The sequence below is a fragment of the Fusarium odoratissimum genome (assembly GCF_000260195.1).
Source record: "Fusarium odoratissimum NRRL 54006 unplaced genomic scaffold supercont1.2, whole genome shotgun sequence".
NCBI classification, from domain to species: domain Eukaryota; kingdom Fungi; phylum Ascomycota; class Sordariomycetes; order Hypocreales; family Nectriaceae; genus Fusarium; species Fusarium odoratissimum.
Genome location: NW_022158688.1, coordinates 1,769,153 through 1,781,353, shown reverse-complemented (window position 1 = coordinate 1,781,353; position 12,201 = coordinate 1,769,153). Strand labels below are relative to the sequence as shown.

The window sequence follows — 12,201 nt, the reverse complement described above, 5'->3', positions numbered from 1 at the left end:
AAGTGAGCTGCAGTTTCGGCACCTATCGACTGTAGTTTCGGGCTGAAGACATTTGCTTGATATGACCAAGAAGGGGAGATGCAGCTTGATGAAATGTTTTTGCGTTGTAGCGAGTCTCCCGTGAAAGTGGCTTCTAAAATCAGAGAAAGATTAACATATAACGGAGGTAATAATCTTGACAAAAGCGATAGAAGGCTCTTAATGTAAGCTGTTAGGACGAAACTCTGCACCCTAAAACAAACCAAGTGGGACGATGAAGTATAATCACTGCAAATGCTCAAAATAGGCTAACCAGCTTCTCATATCTTGTTTAAGCGTGTCTTGGGCCATTTTCTCGACAATGTGTGTTCTGCCGCTATCGGCATCACGTGATACCCTTTAGAGGGGGAAAGATTTGAACTGAAGCTGGAGAATATTATTCGGAGTGGTGACTGAAGCATACTACAATCTTCAGTTCACTTCAATATCTACAATTCAAGATGTCGAACCCGGACCAATCACCATGCCGAATTCTAGTAATGGCCTCTGGTTTTGGCTCTAACTTCCAGGCTCTCATTGATGCGATATCTACCGGTTCACTCCCAAATAGTCGTATCATTTCTCTCATTGTGAACCGACGGAACGCACACGCAACTGTCCGAGCCGAGAAAGCTGGTACGAGCCCTCTCACAAAATCTTATACGTCGTGCTAGTCCATACGACTTTCATGTGTATATACTAACTCGCAACAAGGCATTCCTTGGCAATACTTTAACTTGATCTCTCACGGATTCTTGGAGAAGGGAGAAACCGACGAGCAGAAAGTGACTGAAGGTCGTCGGAAATATGACGCTGCGTTGGCCGAAAAGATTCTCTCAGCCGACGAGAAGCCTGAGCTTATTGTTCTCGCTGGTTGGATGCACGTCTTCTCAACTGCTTTCCTGGACCCTATCCAGAAAGCTGGTCTGAACGTCATTAACTTGCACCCGTGAGTATAATGAATTACGTCTTTGCAAATTACCGGATCATTAACAAAACCACACAGTGCTCTACCAGGAGAGTTTGACGGAGCCAATGCGATCGAGCGAGCTTATGATGAGTTCAAGGCTGGTCGACTAACACGCTCAGGCATCATGGCCCACTACGTGATCGCTGAAGTAGACAGGGGTACTCCTATCCTGGTCAAGGAAATTGAGTGGAAGGGAGAGGACCTAGAACAGTATAAGGAGAAGGTACACTCTCATGAGCACGAGTTGATCGTCAATGCGACTGCAAAGGTGGCACAGGAGACAGTCAAGAACAGAAGGTCATAAAAAGGAAACGACATAAATACTGCTATAGCAGCACTGCACAATGACTATGAACGATGTGAGATGATACAAACTTCATATACAAAACTCATACGGAACATGAGATGAGAGGAAGCTCGTCTCCATTAAGAGCAGTTCTATATCGCCATAGGGGTGACTAAAAAGCTACTCTCGTATGTAGGTTTGTTGGTTTGGCACAACCGGGAATAGAGTCGTGGAACCAAAGAACGAGAGAGCATTCCTTAGCTCAACCCTTCATTATACCCCCTTACAGAATAAAACTCAAATCTATCTCTCCCTGTTCCATATAAAATCTCATCCCTGACATGTGAAGTCATGTTAAAGCCGGCGTTGACTGAAACATAGCCTGTCGGATATTTATTAGCCCGCTGTCCATACCAACTCAACTTGTAAGTGGTGTTATGGTTGTAAGCTTTTCCCCTTTCAAGTCAGGCCATGCATGTCGCTTCTTCACTTTCTCAAACATCCGATCTTTACAAAACATGATTTCTTAAACTGCTACAAACGAACGCTTCATCTAAATCCAATCCATATGCAGCTTACGCCCCAAGACCCTGATGTTCTATCATAGCTTGGCCTTCGTCTCTCCAATAAACGCCCGACCCTTCTCAAGCTCATCACACAGCACCAAGGGCCGTCCACCGCGCGATCCGTCCTCAGTTATTAAACCTGTGTACACTCCGTTCGTCTCTCTTCCGACTCCATCGTTTTGTATCTCTCTCCATCGCCACTTCTCGCCAAGCTTACCACCATGGCCTTGCATAACATCCACGATCTTCTCGCCCAAGTTGGGTAGGAACTTGAATCCATGTCCGCTGTCGCCTGTTGCAACAAAAAGTCCCTTCCAGCCCGGGTGGTAGTCAATCAGCCACTCGCCGTCTCGTGTATCGGAATACCAGCAGATTCGAGCCTCCTTCCATGGTCGGGTTTCTAGGCCACGTATAGGACACAGGTCCGTGAGCGCGCGGCGTAGATCTTTGTCGGCCTCGGCGGTTAAAGGGTTCGAGGAATCGTTGCGAGAGGTGTAGGGTTGGGATGCGAGGAAGGGTTCCCGCTTATCGTTGGGAGAAGGAGGAAGAGCGTTGTTAATCTTGACCGGGTTAATGTATCCGAATGTGTGGCGGGCGGCCTTGAGGACGTTATTTCGAGGGGGGATGAGGAAGAGGCCGGTGCTGAGGTTCAACACTACAGGGAAGTTGTCGAGTCGCTTCTGCTCTTCTGGTGTGATGTCCATATACGCGACTGCATGGCCAGTAGCCTCTGTTCTTCCTCGAAGGTCAACGAGCGAGCCGGACCAAGCACCAGCAGCTACCATGACCACATCGGCCTTGAGAACCTCTGAGTCGCTCAATTTCGCACCAATGACTCGGTCGCCCTCTGTCACGAGCTCTGTCACTTTGCCGTTGACGAACTGGATACGTCCTGTGGCCTGAGCCTGCTTATAGAGCCACTTCATACCCTCTCCGGCATCAGCCCAGCCAGAGTTGCCATTGAGGTAGCCCCAGTCTCCGGGATAGCCGTCTGTGCCGAGGAACTCTTGGAGAGCCTTGGTACTCTCCAGCTTTTGGATCTTATCCACAGGCAGACCAGTCTGCTTAGCGATCGACTCGACATTCTTGGCGCTCTCCTTGGTATAGTCCATGCCAGACTTCTTGAGCTTGAAGTCTTTGGGGGTTTCGCTAGCGCAGAGGACAAAGCCCGACTCGGAATATCGTCCCTGTCCACCGACCTCATGGTCACCCTGCTTTCGCCATTCCTTCTGCGCCTCGGCGGCAAGCGCGGCATAGTAAGGGTCCGAGTAGTCGGCTCGTACAATTCGAGACGAGTCTACACTGGCAGCATCTTCTGGAGGAAACTGTCCTGCACAGTCGTCGATGACAGTAATCGAGGTGTTGGAGTAGTGTGGTCGTTTGGCCAAAGCCCAGGCGGTGCCGAGCCCAAAGACTCCAGAGCCAACGATAAGGATAGAAGAGGGAGCGCCAGCCATTGTGACAGACAGAGATGATAGACGGTCGAGGAGAAGACAAGAAAGGCTTCCTACGAGGCACGATCACTTATCTGCCACTGTCAACAAAAGAAAGTTCACATGGGCCGATGAAATGCGAAGACTTTTCCCCGTTCCCACACCGATCACGGCGTTGTCCGAGTAGGAGAGCGTCGCAAACGACACTAGAACGGGGCCAAAAATCGGCTGATAAGTCTTTGGCGCTGCCGAGAATCGGGGCTAGTTTGCTGATTGACTACGAGAATGCCATTATTGGCTGGGCACGTGAGTGGATAATCATGCATCATCGACGCACGCGAGCTTCACACACAAAATGTCAAAAAAGACTTCAAACTTCGGAGAACTTAAAACTTTATTTATATCTCACTACTGAGAAAAAGCTGCACACTCTGGAGAATGCATCTCGCAGATGTTGGTTCAAGTTCATGGCAACCATGTGATTGTCTTGACCACCAGCAGAGATGCTGGGGTATGCTCTCCATGTTTTCACGAACTCGTTACCAAGTTCATGTTGTTTTTTTACTGAACCCTCAAAAGGCTCACTTGGGCAACTGTTCGACTTTGTTTCCTCAGCACCCTCTCTCAACTCAACGCGTCCCTCAGGAATATTAGAAGCGCTCAAATCAACTGAGCGCGTGCGCCACAGTACTGGCGCGAGCAATCTATGATGTGTCGCGGGATGAGTAGTCTTTGCTTTTCCCCAGAACCGAAATCCCTCGTAAATAATCCCCTTCCTAACCGCCCCTGCCAACGCCATTGCAATGCAGAAATTCAAAATGGTACAAACGCAAATTCCTGGCCTCCAGCCTGGGCATCAAGACCAGTTGGAAGACAGAGAACATGAAAGCAATCGTGGTATCATGACGGGTTGTCTAATCATACACGTCGATAAGGTGACATTGTAGTGTCGGATGTAAGATGACAAAGAGTCAAGTGGCACCTTAGACTTTGCGGAAATCTGATGATGGTTGTTAGTATCGATGCGACCAAAGAAACAGTGAATAAAGACAAACCTTGCAACACAGGGTAGATCATCTCGAAGGCCTGGTAGATTTCCTCGCGGACCTTGGCACCAGTCAAGACGATCTTGCCACTGACGAAGATGAGAAGCACGATCTTGGGCTTGATCATGCGGTAGATGAGACCGGGGAACAACTCGGGTTCATAAGAACTGAAATTGTGATGGCGAGATGCCAAACCCTCAAGTCGGATAGGGAACTTGATATCGCAAGAGCCGACAATGTTCTGAATCTTGAAGTCGGTGAACTTGGCATTGAATCCAAGCTTCTGAATAATACGAGCGTACTTTCTTGAAGCGAGCTTCGAATCGTCTTCAGACTTAGCACCAGTGACGACCATCTTGCCGGAAGCGAAGATCAGAGCGGTGGTCTTGGGCTCGCGGATTCGCATGATGACAGCGGCGAAACGCTTTTTCCTGTTAGCAACGTGTTTCTTACTCGGTATGCACGTCAGGTCTGTAGTACCTTAGGGTTGTACTCTGCGTTACGAGCGTGCAGAGCAATAGTCTTGAGGTCCAAGCGGCAGTCCAAGTTCACTGTAGCCACGATGTTCCTTTAAAGTTTGCCAGATAAGCCTCGCTGAGCATAAAAAGGTCACTCAGGAGGATACATACTGTAGAGTGGGAGTAATTCCACTAGGTCCTTGAGTAGCAGCAGGCGTCGCGACAGGCGTTGCGGGTGCCACCCCATTGCCATTTGCCGCCTGCTGGCCATTGAGGGCAGGTCGCTGAGCAGCGTCACCGGTGCCGGCGGGCGGAGGTGTCAGCTCGTTGGTAGCTCCGGGGAACGATAACGATCCTGGCGCCGTGAACGCCTTGGCTTGCGCCGCGTTCGATGGGTGTGTCTGGATGCCTTCCATGATTGGAGTCGGTATCGAGATGTGTCAACGGTTATGAAAAATCGCTGAACAGATCTAGAGCAGGACCCAAGTTAGCACCGCGCATCAACGAAAAGAGCGTGCATCCTACCCTGGAAGGTAGATGCGATGGTGATGATGCAACGGGGTAACAGAAGTGCAGCGCCGTTGTGTTGTTGCGAGAGTGAAGTTGGAAAAAGGGAGGAGAAACAGGCCTTTTATAGGCGGGGGTAGCGGGGCTGTGCAATGAATCAGAGGGACCACCTACCAATCGCGGGAGAGAAACAAGTGAATGTGTCCCCTACAAAGAAACTGGCCCAGCAAAGTTTTGTTCTTTAAAAAAGCGACGAATGCAAAGATTCGATGCGGAACGATATGGAAGATGGTAGAAGGACAGTGGCCTTTTTCCCCGAGTCGATATTCGATATATCGATCAAGTTATTATAGGTTTAGAAGACCAAAAGCTTCTTTCACTTCACGACAGCTTCTTCTTTTCTTTTTTTCTTTTCTATTGTTGTCTACAATAGCGCAACGACTCGATGGTGACGATGACGGTGTCGGCGGGTATCGCTTCGTTCCGGTCTTGGTCGGGTTCAACGATGTCGGTTGCGCGCAGGGAGCGAAGAGGGCAAGGAACGTTTTTCAGTTCTTGCAACCTGGTCGCAAGGGCTGTGACCTAGAGAGTGTGATCACGTCTGCGACAGCAGGGTCGTGATGTATTGACAAAGTGAAGAGGAGAGATAAAGCCCGAGGTGTTTCAAGGCTCAGACTGAGAGATGGGACAAGATGGTAATTGTCCACACAGATTGGGATGTGAAAGTGTAGATGTGGGGTGTGACGTCGTGGGGGATCAAAAATAAAAAGAGAGGCCGGACGTAAGTGGTTGGTACGTAGGGCCGTCAGTCGGGACTTCCGCGCAGGTCTTTCGAAACAGGCGGGCGAGGGGAGGGCTGGCTCTTTATAATTTTGAGCAAAGGCTGCTCAGGCAGGACACCCCAGGCAACAACACGACCTGTGGCGTCGACGCTGGCAGGCTTGGCGTGCGCTAGTCTATGCACTAAGCTGAGTTGATCCAATCAAACACTCTTGCGACGCTGATTTTATCTCCTTTTTTCCCACCCACTCACCCCAGTCTCAGCATTGAGCCCCTGAAGTGTCGCTATAGCAAACTCAAAGTCCATGTACACATGTATCGGTACATCTTTTTTTACTTTGCAACACAACCTGCGCCCGAACTCTCTCCACTGCTCTGGACTCAGGCGCTGCAGGCTCTGATCCACTGGAGCTGCGAGCCCCAGGATTTAAGGATCGCCACTAACAAGGTGCCCTGCTGCCCGACACAGGCCGTCCGTGTAGGTAATAGCGGCTCACTCTCACCCTCCCTGGCCCAGCTGCTTGCTCTGCTCTTATTTCAGTCACAAGAGATCACAAGCAAGGAAGCCAACACGGCTGTGGGCGTGTACACGGATCAAATAAGCAACGATTTAAGCGAGACACCTTCTCAGCTTCAGGTGAGATGAACCTAAATGACAATTTCATCGAAGCAGCACTAACCAACTTTCAGTCACAAGATGCACTGTAATCGTGTGTCTTTTCTCTCTCACCCGTTCACAAGTATCGGGATTATTTCTTCCACAGCTTGGCGTGAACAGTTTTCCTCCTTTCCTGGCTGCTAGTTTTTTGCTGTCGTCATCTCTTTCCCCGCACTTTATTTTCTGTCCCTCCATCACCTCACTTCTCACCTTTCACCTCCTCCTCTCCAACAACCCACAACTGCAATCTGCAAGTCAAAACGCAGCTACGAAATGTTGGATCGATTTTGATAACGAACGACGGCGATAACCCCGAAGATGATCAAGGCAACACACGGTATAGAATGAAGTGAGAGCGAAGGACGACGTGAACCGGTACCGACTGAGTCGAGATGGACGAAAACGATGCCAAACACCGACGGGAACGATCACGAAAGGCAGCAAAGGCGGGCACCGAGACCCATCGACGAGCAGAGCCTGCCTTGACCTGGACTGGCTTGACTCAAGCCGGATACTGCGACGGCATCAGCACGCAATCCGGCGGCGACAACAGCGTCACAGCGCCTATCCATGGAGACTCGCAGTCCTGTGGACCTCGGATACGGACTGGAATTATGGGCCGGGGGGCTAGTCCGACTAGGCGTGCTGGCGTGGTTGGTTACTTTTTAGGCTTTCCACTCATTCAGACTGACTCTGATTGCTCTCGCTCGTTGGCGCACCAAGATCGCCTCTGTTGCCCCAATCGCAGTCGCGTATCCCCGACGCTCCTTATCGGAGCGGGCACCACTAACTCTGGTTCTAGCCATGCTCCGCCCTGTCAAACCCTTTGCTCGCCCCCCGTGGGACTTTTTTCTTCCAACCCAACCCAACCACCGACTCTTGCCTAACCACCAAGACGATGGGACCCTGAAACACGCTCTGCCCCCTTCACTGACTGTTTTGTTCAACCCACGCGCCCTCCTTCACTACGCGTCGTCACCTCAGCTTCTTGAGCAGGGTCATTTGAATCGCGCTCATTTCACTGCGATAGTCGTCTCGCAAGCGTCTCATCAGCAAAGTCACGCCATGACCTGCAACAAGAATATGGCTCAGTCAACATATCACGCGACTAACTGACTGCACAAAGCCTGATTTACGGACACTCCGCACAGCAGCAATTTTTACTGAATTTTGCCTTTCCGTGTCCAGTCAGCGAGCGACAAGGAAGTAAAAGGCAGGTTATGGGGTTTTTCTTTTTTCGTGCCCTCTCATTTTGAGCCCCCAACCGCCCGCTGACTCTGTGAGTCATTCAACTGTGGCCAACCAGGAAGCAGTTAGCCAGCAAACTGTCCCCCCTCGCAGTGCTAGGGAGGCTGGATCTGTGCGCCCACTGACTGGCTTCTTGCACAATGTACTCAGTACAACGACTTGCTGGCAGCCGCCATAAATGTTGCAGTCGTCATGGTTGTTCACTTTTGGATGCTGATGCATTCTTTATTTATCACGCTGCGTCTACCAGCTTTTGCACCGCTTTCTTGTCATGCGAGACTGAGCGTAGAGTGATGCATGGCTCCCAACGCCTGGGCTAGACTTTCGAAGCCTGCATGCCGTGACTCTTGGAAACCCCAGTCTGCATTGAGGACACGTTCCAGGATGCCACCGTCAATTTGACGCCGAGTGGTGACACGAAAATTTTGATTGTCAAGGATCGCCAAGTGTGGTTACCTCTTACGAGAACGCGTCAAATTACCCGGGGCTTGCTGACACAAGTACCTCACTAACAATTTTCTGGTCCCACGACTTATCACAGTCCTGGCCTGGGTTTGGACAGGAACTCCACAGACCGTTCATCCTCAGAGGAACCAACCAGCCTCATTTGAACTTCTTCGCGGTTCTACCAGGATCCGCCATGTCTCGCTAGCTTCTTGGTCCATAGGCAAATTTGGCTGGGGCATGAACCGACTCCGCACTGCATGGTTTGCTTGAACAAGATTGCTCTTCTTTTGTGGGGGCGATCGCAAAGCTATCTCGTTACCTGGATGACAGAAAAGATAAGCCTTGATTCCTTTGTCATCACACTTGAACTAAGTATGTTCCAAGCCGTTCTTTACCTATTGCCTCAAGTATATGTGATTTGATCGTCCAGCCATTGAAATTATCATGTTGGTATTCAAAGAAATATCCGCACATGTCAAGAGACATAGCCGCGGAATCCGCAAGGACCAGGCTCTCCACATTGGACGCTCTAGGCTTTCGCCATTCCTCTTTGTTCACATGCTGATAAGCTCAAGTCCATGCGGCTCAAGTGACCTTCCTGTGCAACGACAGCATCTCGATTGCTTCGAGCTGAAGAATAAGCACCTCTGTGCTATCCAGCATACTATCGGTCGCCCGCCGATGTTATAGTCTAGATCTTCATTCCGTACCAAAAGTCATAATTTTGCATTTGTACCATGACTCCAATATGCTCCAAATGTCAAACCTTCCCATTTCTTACTCTCGACCTTATACCAATTGACTGTCCCCAACGCGCCAATGATGCATCCAGGTATATAAACAAGGTATCATACAGAATACATAACGAAAAAGTGTTGCTCCGAAAAGAACAAGCGTTTGGTTTTCTTAGGTCATGTAGTATTTAGGACCTTCACCTCCTTGGGGCACCTGCCAGTTGATGTCCTGGTGAGGAGCCTTGATATCGCACGTCTTGCAATGGATGCAGCTGTTCTGTTGTTAGAGTCTGTGTTCTCAACTGAAAAAAGTCGTAGCAAAAACTTTGGAACTTACTTCTGCGCGTTAATCTGGAAACGCACGCCGTGAGGCTTTGACTCGTCCTCAACATACTCGTAAACGCCAGCTGGGCAAAATCGGTTCTCCAGACCCTTGAAAGGAGGGTATGTTGACTCAGTATGAGCGTCCCAGTCCTTGACTTGTAAATGAACCGGTTGATCCTCCTCATGATTGGTTCCTGTTCGGGAGACACTCGTCAAGATATCAAAGGTGAGCTTGCCGTCAGGCTTCTCGTACTCGATCTTGGGGACCTTATCGGCAGGAAGAGTAGCAGCGTGGTCGGGAGTCTTATGCTTAAGTGTCCAAGGAACGCGACCCTTGAAGACATAAGCCTCGAGACCAGAGTACATGATACCGCCATAAAGACCGAGAGGAGTGTGGAAAGATGGTCGCATGTTGCGCACCTCCTTGAGTTCCTTCCAGATGGGAGAATCTCTCAACTTGTTCTCATAGTCGTACAAGAATACTGTGCCTTCATCGGTCTTTTCACTAATAGCAGTCCATGCCGCCTCGGCGGCAAGCATGCCTGACTTCATGGCATTGTGAGTGCCTTTTACCTTCGGAACGTTGACAAAGCCAGCCGAGTCACCAATGAGCGCACCACCTGGGAAAGCGACCTTGGGAATAGACTGGAAGCCACCCTCAATAAGAGCTCGAGCACCATACGAGATGCACTTGCCGCCCTCGAGGACATCACGGAACAAGGGATGCCGCTTCAGCTTCTGGAACTCCTGGTAAGGGGACATCCAAGGGTTCGAGTAATCAAGCGAGACGACGAGACCAATCTGAACAAGATTCTCGCCAAAGTGGTACATGAAAGAGCCACCGTACACATCTTTGGGTAGCGGGTAACCCATTGAATGCACAACTAAACCCTTTTCAAACTTGGCAGGATCAATCTCCCAAACCTCTTTGACACCAAGGCCGTAAGTCTGATGCTGGCTGTCCCTACGCAGATCAAATTTGTTGATAACCTGTTTGCTCAGGCTTCCATGGCATCCCTCGCCAAACATGGTCACTCTCGCATGGAACTCCATGCCTCGCTCAAACGTTTCCTTGGGCTTGCCATCACGGCCAACCCCTAGGTCGTTGGTGGCGACACCCTTAACTGAACCATCTGAAGCATAAACGACCTCAGAGGCAGCGAATCCGGGGTAAACCTCAACACCAATCTCCTCAGCCCGCTCTCCAAGCCATTTTACGAATTGGTTCAAGCTAACAATGTAGTTTCCGTGATTGGTCATCTGAGGAGGCGCTGGAATGGGTATAGCAGAGTTCTTGGTGAGGAATCGCATACGGTCGGTGCCAGCAGGAGTGGCATGTTCGAAACGATTAGGATTGTTCTCGTCGAGCCAGTCAGGGATAAGTTCGTTGATGGAGGTGGGCTGGATCACAGCTCCAGAGAGGATGTGAGCGCCGAGGTCGCCAGCCTTTTCCAGGACAAGTACCCGAAAATCCTCATTTCCAGCTTCATTAGCAAGCTGCTTGAGACGAATAGCGGCGCTGAGTCCAGCAGGACCAGCTCCTACAATACAGACATCAACCTCGTCGGACTCTCGCTCAACGCTCGCGGGGTCGAAATCTTGGTCATCATCTCGAAGTCGAGAGGTAGTGCTAAAGGCACGAGAAGCCATTGGAACTCTTGCGCCAGACCATACTGTCGTAGATGTCCTTCCTGTAATAGAGGATCTGGCTGAGATTGTGGCGATAGAGAGGTTAGATCTGGCGGGACGAAATTGGGAGCGAGAAAGCACCCTCGAACTTCGCTGGACGCATCGCGAAACTGGTCGTGGGGCGGACATGATGACGGTATAGAGCTGAAGGCGAATTGAATGTTCAGCCACCGGAAGCAGGATTGGCGATGGATGAGTGAGACTCGAGGTGGGGGAGAGGGAAAGGGATTCCTTTTGGAGGAGCTCAAGGAGGGAAGAAATGTCCTGGCGCCGGCGGCAACTAAGCAACTTTCTGCCGCCGTTGACTCTTTCCTTCGTGGTGCGAGTAGAGAGGGCCGATAGTGGGGAAGGTACGATCGCCGGGGTGGCTATTACCGCTTTTGGATCCAACAGAGGACTTCTTTTTGACAATTAACTGGATGTTAATTGGCTCTTTGGCCGGTGTCTCTCTAGAGCTTGGGGCTCCTTTTCCGGCTCGTTAATTATCCTCGGGCCTCTACCTAGGTAGTTTAGATACCAGATTCTTCAGAGAGTGGGAGGTGGGATTTCTGTCTTGACAAATCTCTTTACAGTATTATCTCTTCTCTCATAGGTAGAGTATTGCAGCTGCAGCACCTAGGGTTTGTCAAGGCTCTCACCGGCACTCGGGTTTTGGATAACCGAGGCCATGGAACTACGGTCATTCAACGTCTAAAATCGCGGTTGGTACTCGGCTGATCCGCATTGGTGTGGACCTGGGGTATGCAATGGTTGGATGTATCCAATGGCTAGCATGTGCAAATGCCATCATACATGATGAGTGATGATAACCAAGAATGTCACTTTTTGGCATAGGTTTTTCAGTAGCTGGCAAAAATGAGCAATATAGATGCAGTCACCAGCTGGCAACTCTATGCAACTCTCCTTTTGAGTTGTCGGGGTGTGTCAGATATCCGAGACTTGATAAAGGTGCCCCAAAATCTTGGTAGGCAAAGAGCCTCCTAATTCTCGACTAAATTATCCTAGAGTACTAGCCTGCCTACCTATCCTAAGCTTGT

General features: G+C 50.1%; 6 protein-coding genes across 8 annotated transcripts; 3 read left to right on the top strand and 3 right to left on the bottom strand.

Moving 5' to 3' along the window:
* Window positions 1–352: 352 nt before the first annotated feature.
* FOIG_02230 (phosphoribosylglycinamide formyltransferase) lies at window positions 353–1,594 on the top strand. The gene is made up of 3 exons (XM_031199436.1): window positions 353–654; window positions 733–967; window positions 1,025–1,594. Exons 1-3 carry the CDS (start codon window positions 480–482, stop codon window positions 1,290–1,292), a joined length of 678 nt encoding a protein of 225 aa, XP_031071473.1. The 5' UTR covers window positions 353–479; the 3' UTR covers window positions 1,293–1,594.
* A 129-nt stretch (window positions 1,595–1,723) lies between these two features.
* FOIG_02228 (uncharacterized protein) lies at window positions 1,724–4,903 on the top strand. Its single transcript, XM_031199434.1, has one exon. It carries the CDS (start codon window positions 3,312–3,314, stop codon window positions 3,753–3,755), a length of 444 nt encoding a protein of 147 aa, XP_031071471.1. The 5' UTR covers window positions 1,724–3,311; the 3' UTR covers window positions 3,756–4,903.
* FOIG_02229 (uncharacterized protein) lies at window positions 1,876–3,297 on the bottom strand (the record flags this gene model as incomplete). Its single annotated transcript, XM_031199435.1, has 1 exon — window positions 1,876–3,297. The coding sequence occupies one exon, from the start codon at window positions 3,295–3,297 to the stop codon at window positions 1,876–1,878; it is 1,422 nt and encodes a 473-aa protein (XP_031071472.1).
* Window positions 4,257–5,193, bottom strand: FOIG_02227 (TATA-box-binding protein; the record flags this gene model as incomplete). Its single annotated transcript, XM_031199433.1, has 4 exons — window positions 4,257–4,273; window positions 4,329–4,743; window positions 4,800–4,887; window positions 4,949–5,193. The coding sequence occupies 4 exons, from the start codon at window positions 5,191–5,193 to the stop codon at window positions 4,257–4,259; spliced, it is 765 nt and encodes a 254-aa protein (XP_031071470.1).
* Window positions 5,194–6,670: 1,477 nt separating this feature from the next.
* FOIG_02226 (uncharacterized protein) lies at window positions 6,671–9,455 on the top strand. Of its 3 annotated transcripts, none has more exons than XM_031199431.1 (2): window positions 6,671–6,701; window positions 6,755–9,455. In XM_031199431.1, the coding sequence occupies exon 2, from the start codon at window positions 7,115–7,117 to the stop codon at window positions 7,607–7,609; it is 495 nt and encodes a 164-aa protein (XP_031071468.1). In that variant the 5' UTR covers window positions 6,671–6,701; window positions 6,755–7,114; the 3' UTR covers window positions 7,610–9,455. The 3 variants fall into 3 exon arrangements, with proteins under 3 accessions (XP_031071468.1, XP_031071469.1, XP_031071467.1); XM_031199432.1 differs by lacking the exon at window positions 6,671–6,701 and having other exon boundaries at window positions 6,744–7,474; window positions 7,525–9,314; XM_031199430.1 differs by lacking the exon at window positions 6,671–6,701 and having other exon boundaries at window positions 6,750–7,469; window positions 7,525–9,281.
* On the bottom strand, window positions 6,785–11,573 carry FOIG_02225 (electron-transferring-flavoprotein dehydrogenase). Its single transcript, XM_031199429.1, has 2 exons — window positions 9,489–11,573; window positions 6,785–9,423 (listed from the first exon to the last, which is right to left on the bottom strand). The coding sequence occupies exons 1-2, from the start codon at window positions 11,291–11,293 to the stop codon at window positions 9,324–9,326; spliced, it is 1,905 nt and encodes a 634-aa protein (XP_031071466.1). The 5' UTR covers window positions 11,294–11,573; the 3' UTR covers window positions 6,785–9,323.
* Between the last annotated feature and the right edge of the window lie 628 nt (window positions 11,574–12,201).

Bases quoted from the DNA above. Each gene is read 5' to 3' on its own strand.
- FOIG_02230 (XM_031199436.1), top strand. From the start codon at position 480: ATGTCGAACCCGGACCAATCACCATGCCGAATTCTAGTAATGGCCTCT. The intron at 655-732 runs GTACGAGCCCTC...ACTCGCAACAAG, and splicing joins TGTCCGAGCCGAGAAAGCTG to GCATTCCTTGGCAATACTTT. The intron at 968-1,024 runs GTGAGTATAATG...AAAACCACACAG, and splicing joins AACGTCATTAACTTGCACCC to TGCTCTACCAGGAGAGTTTG.
- FOIG_02228 (XM_031199434.1), top strand. From the start codon at position 3,312: ATGATAGACGGTCGAGGAGAAGACAAGAAAGGCTTCCTACGAGGCACG.
- FOIG_02225 (XM_031199429.1), bottom strand. From the start codon at position 11,293: ATGTCCGCCCCACGACCAGTTTCGCGATGCGTCCAGCGAAGTTCGAGG. The intron at 9,424-9,488 runs GTAAGTTCCAAA...ACAACAGAACAG, and splicing joins TTCCAGATTAACGCGCAGAA to CTGCATCCATTGCAAGACGT.
- FOIG_02226 (XM_031199430.1), top strand. From the start codon at position 7,115: ATGGACGAAAACGATGCCAAACACCGACGGGAACGATCACGAAAGGCA. The intron at 7,470-7,524 runs GTCGCGTATCCC...CTCTGGTTCTAG, and splicing joins CCTCTGTTGCCCCAATCGCA to CCATGCTCCGCCCTGTCAAA.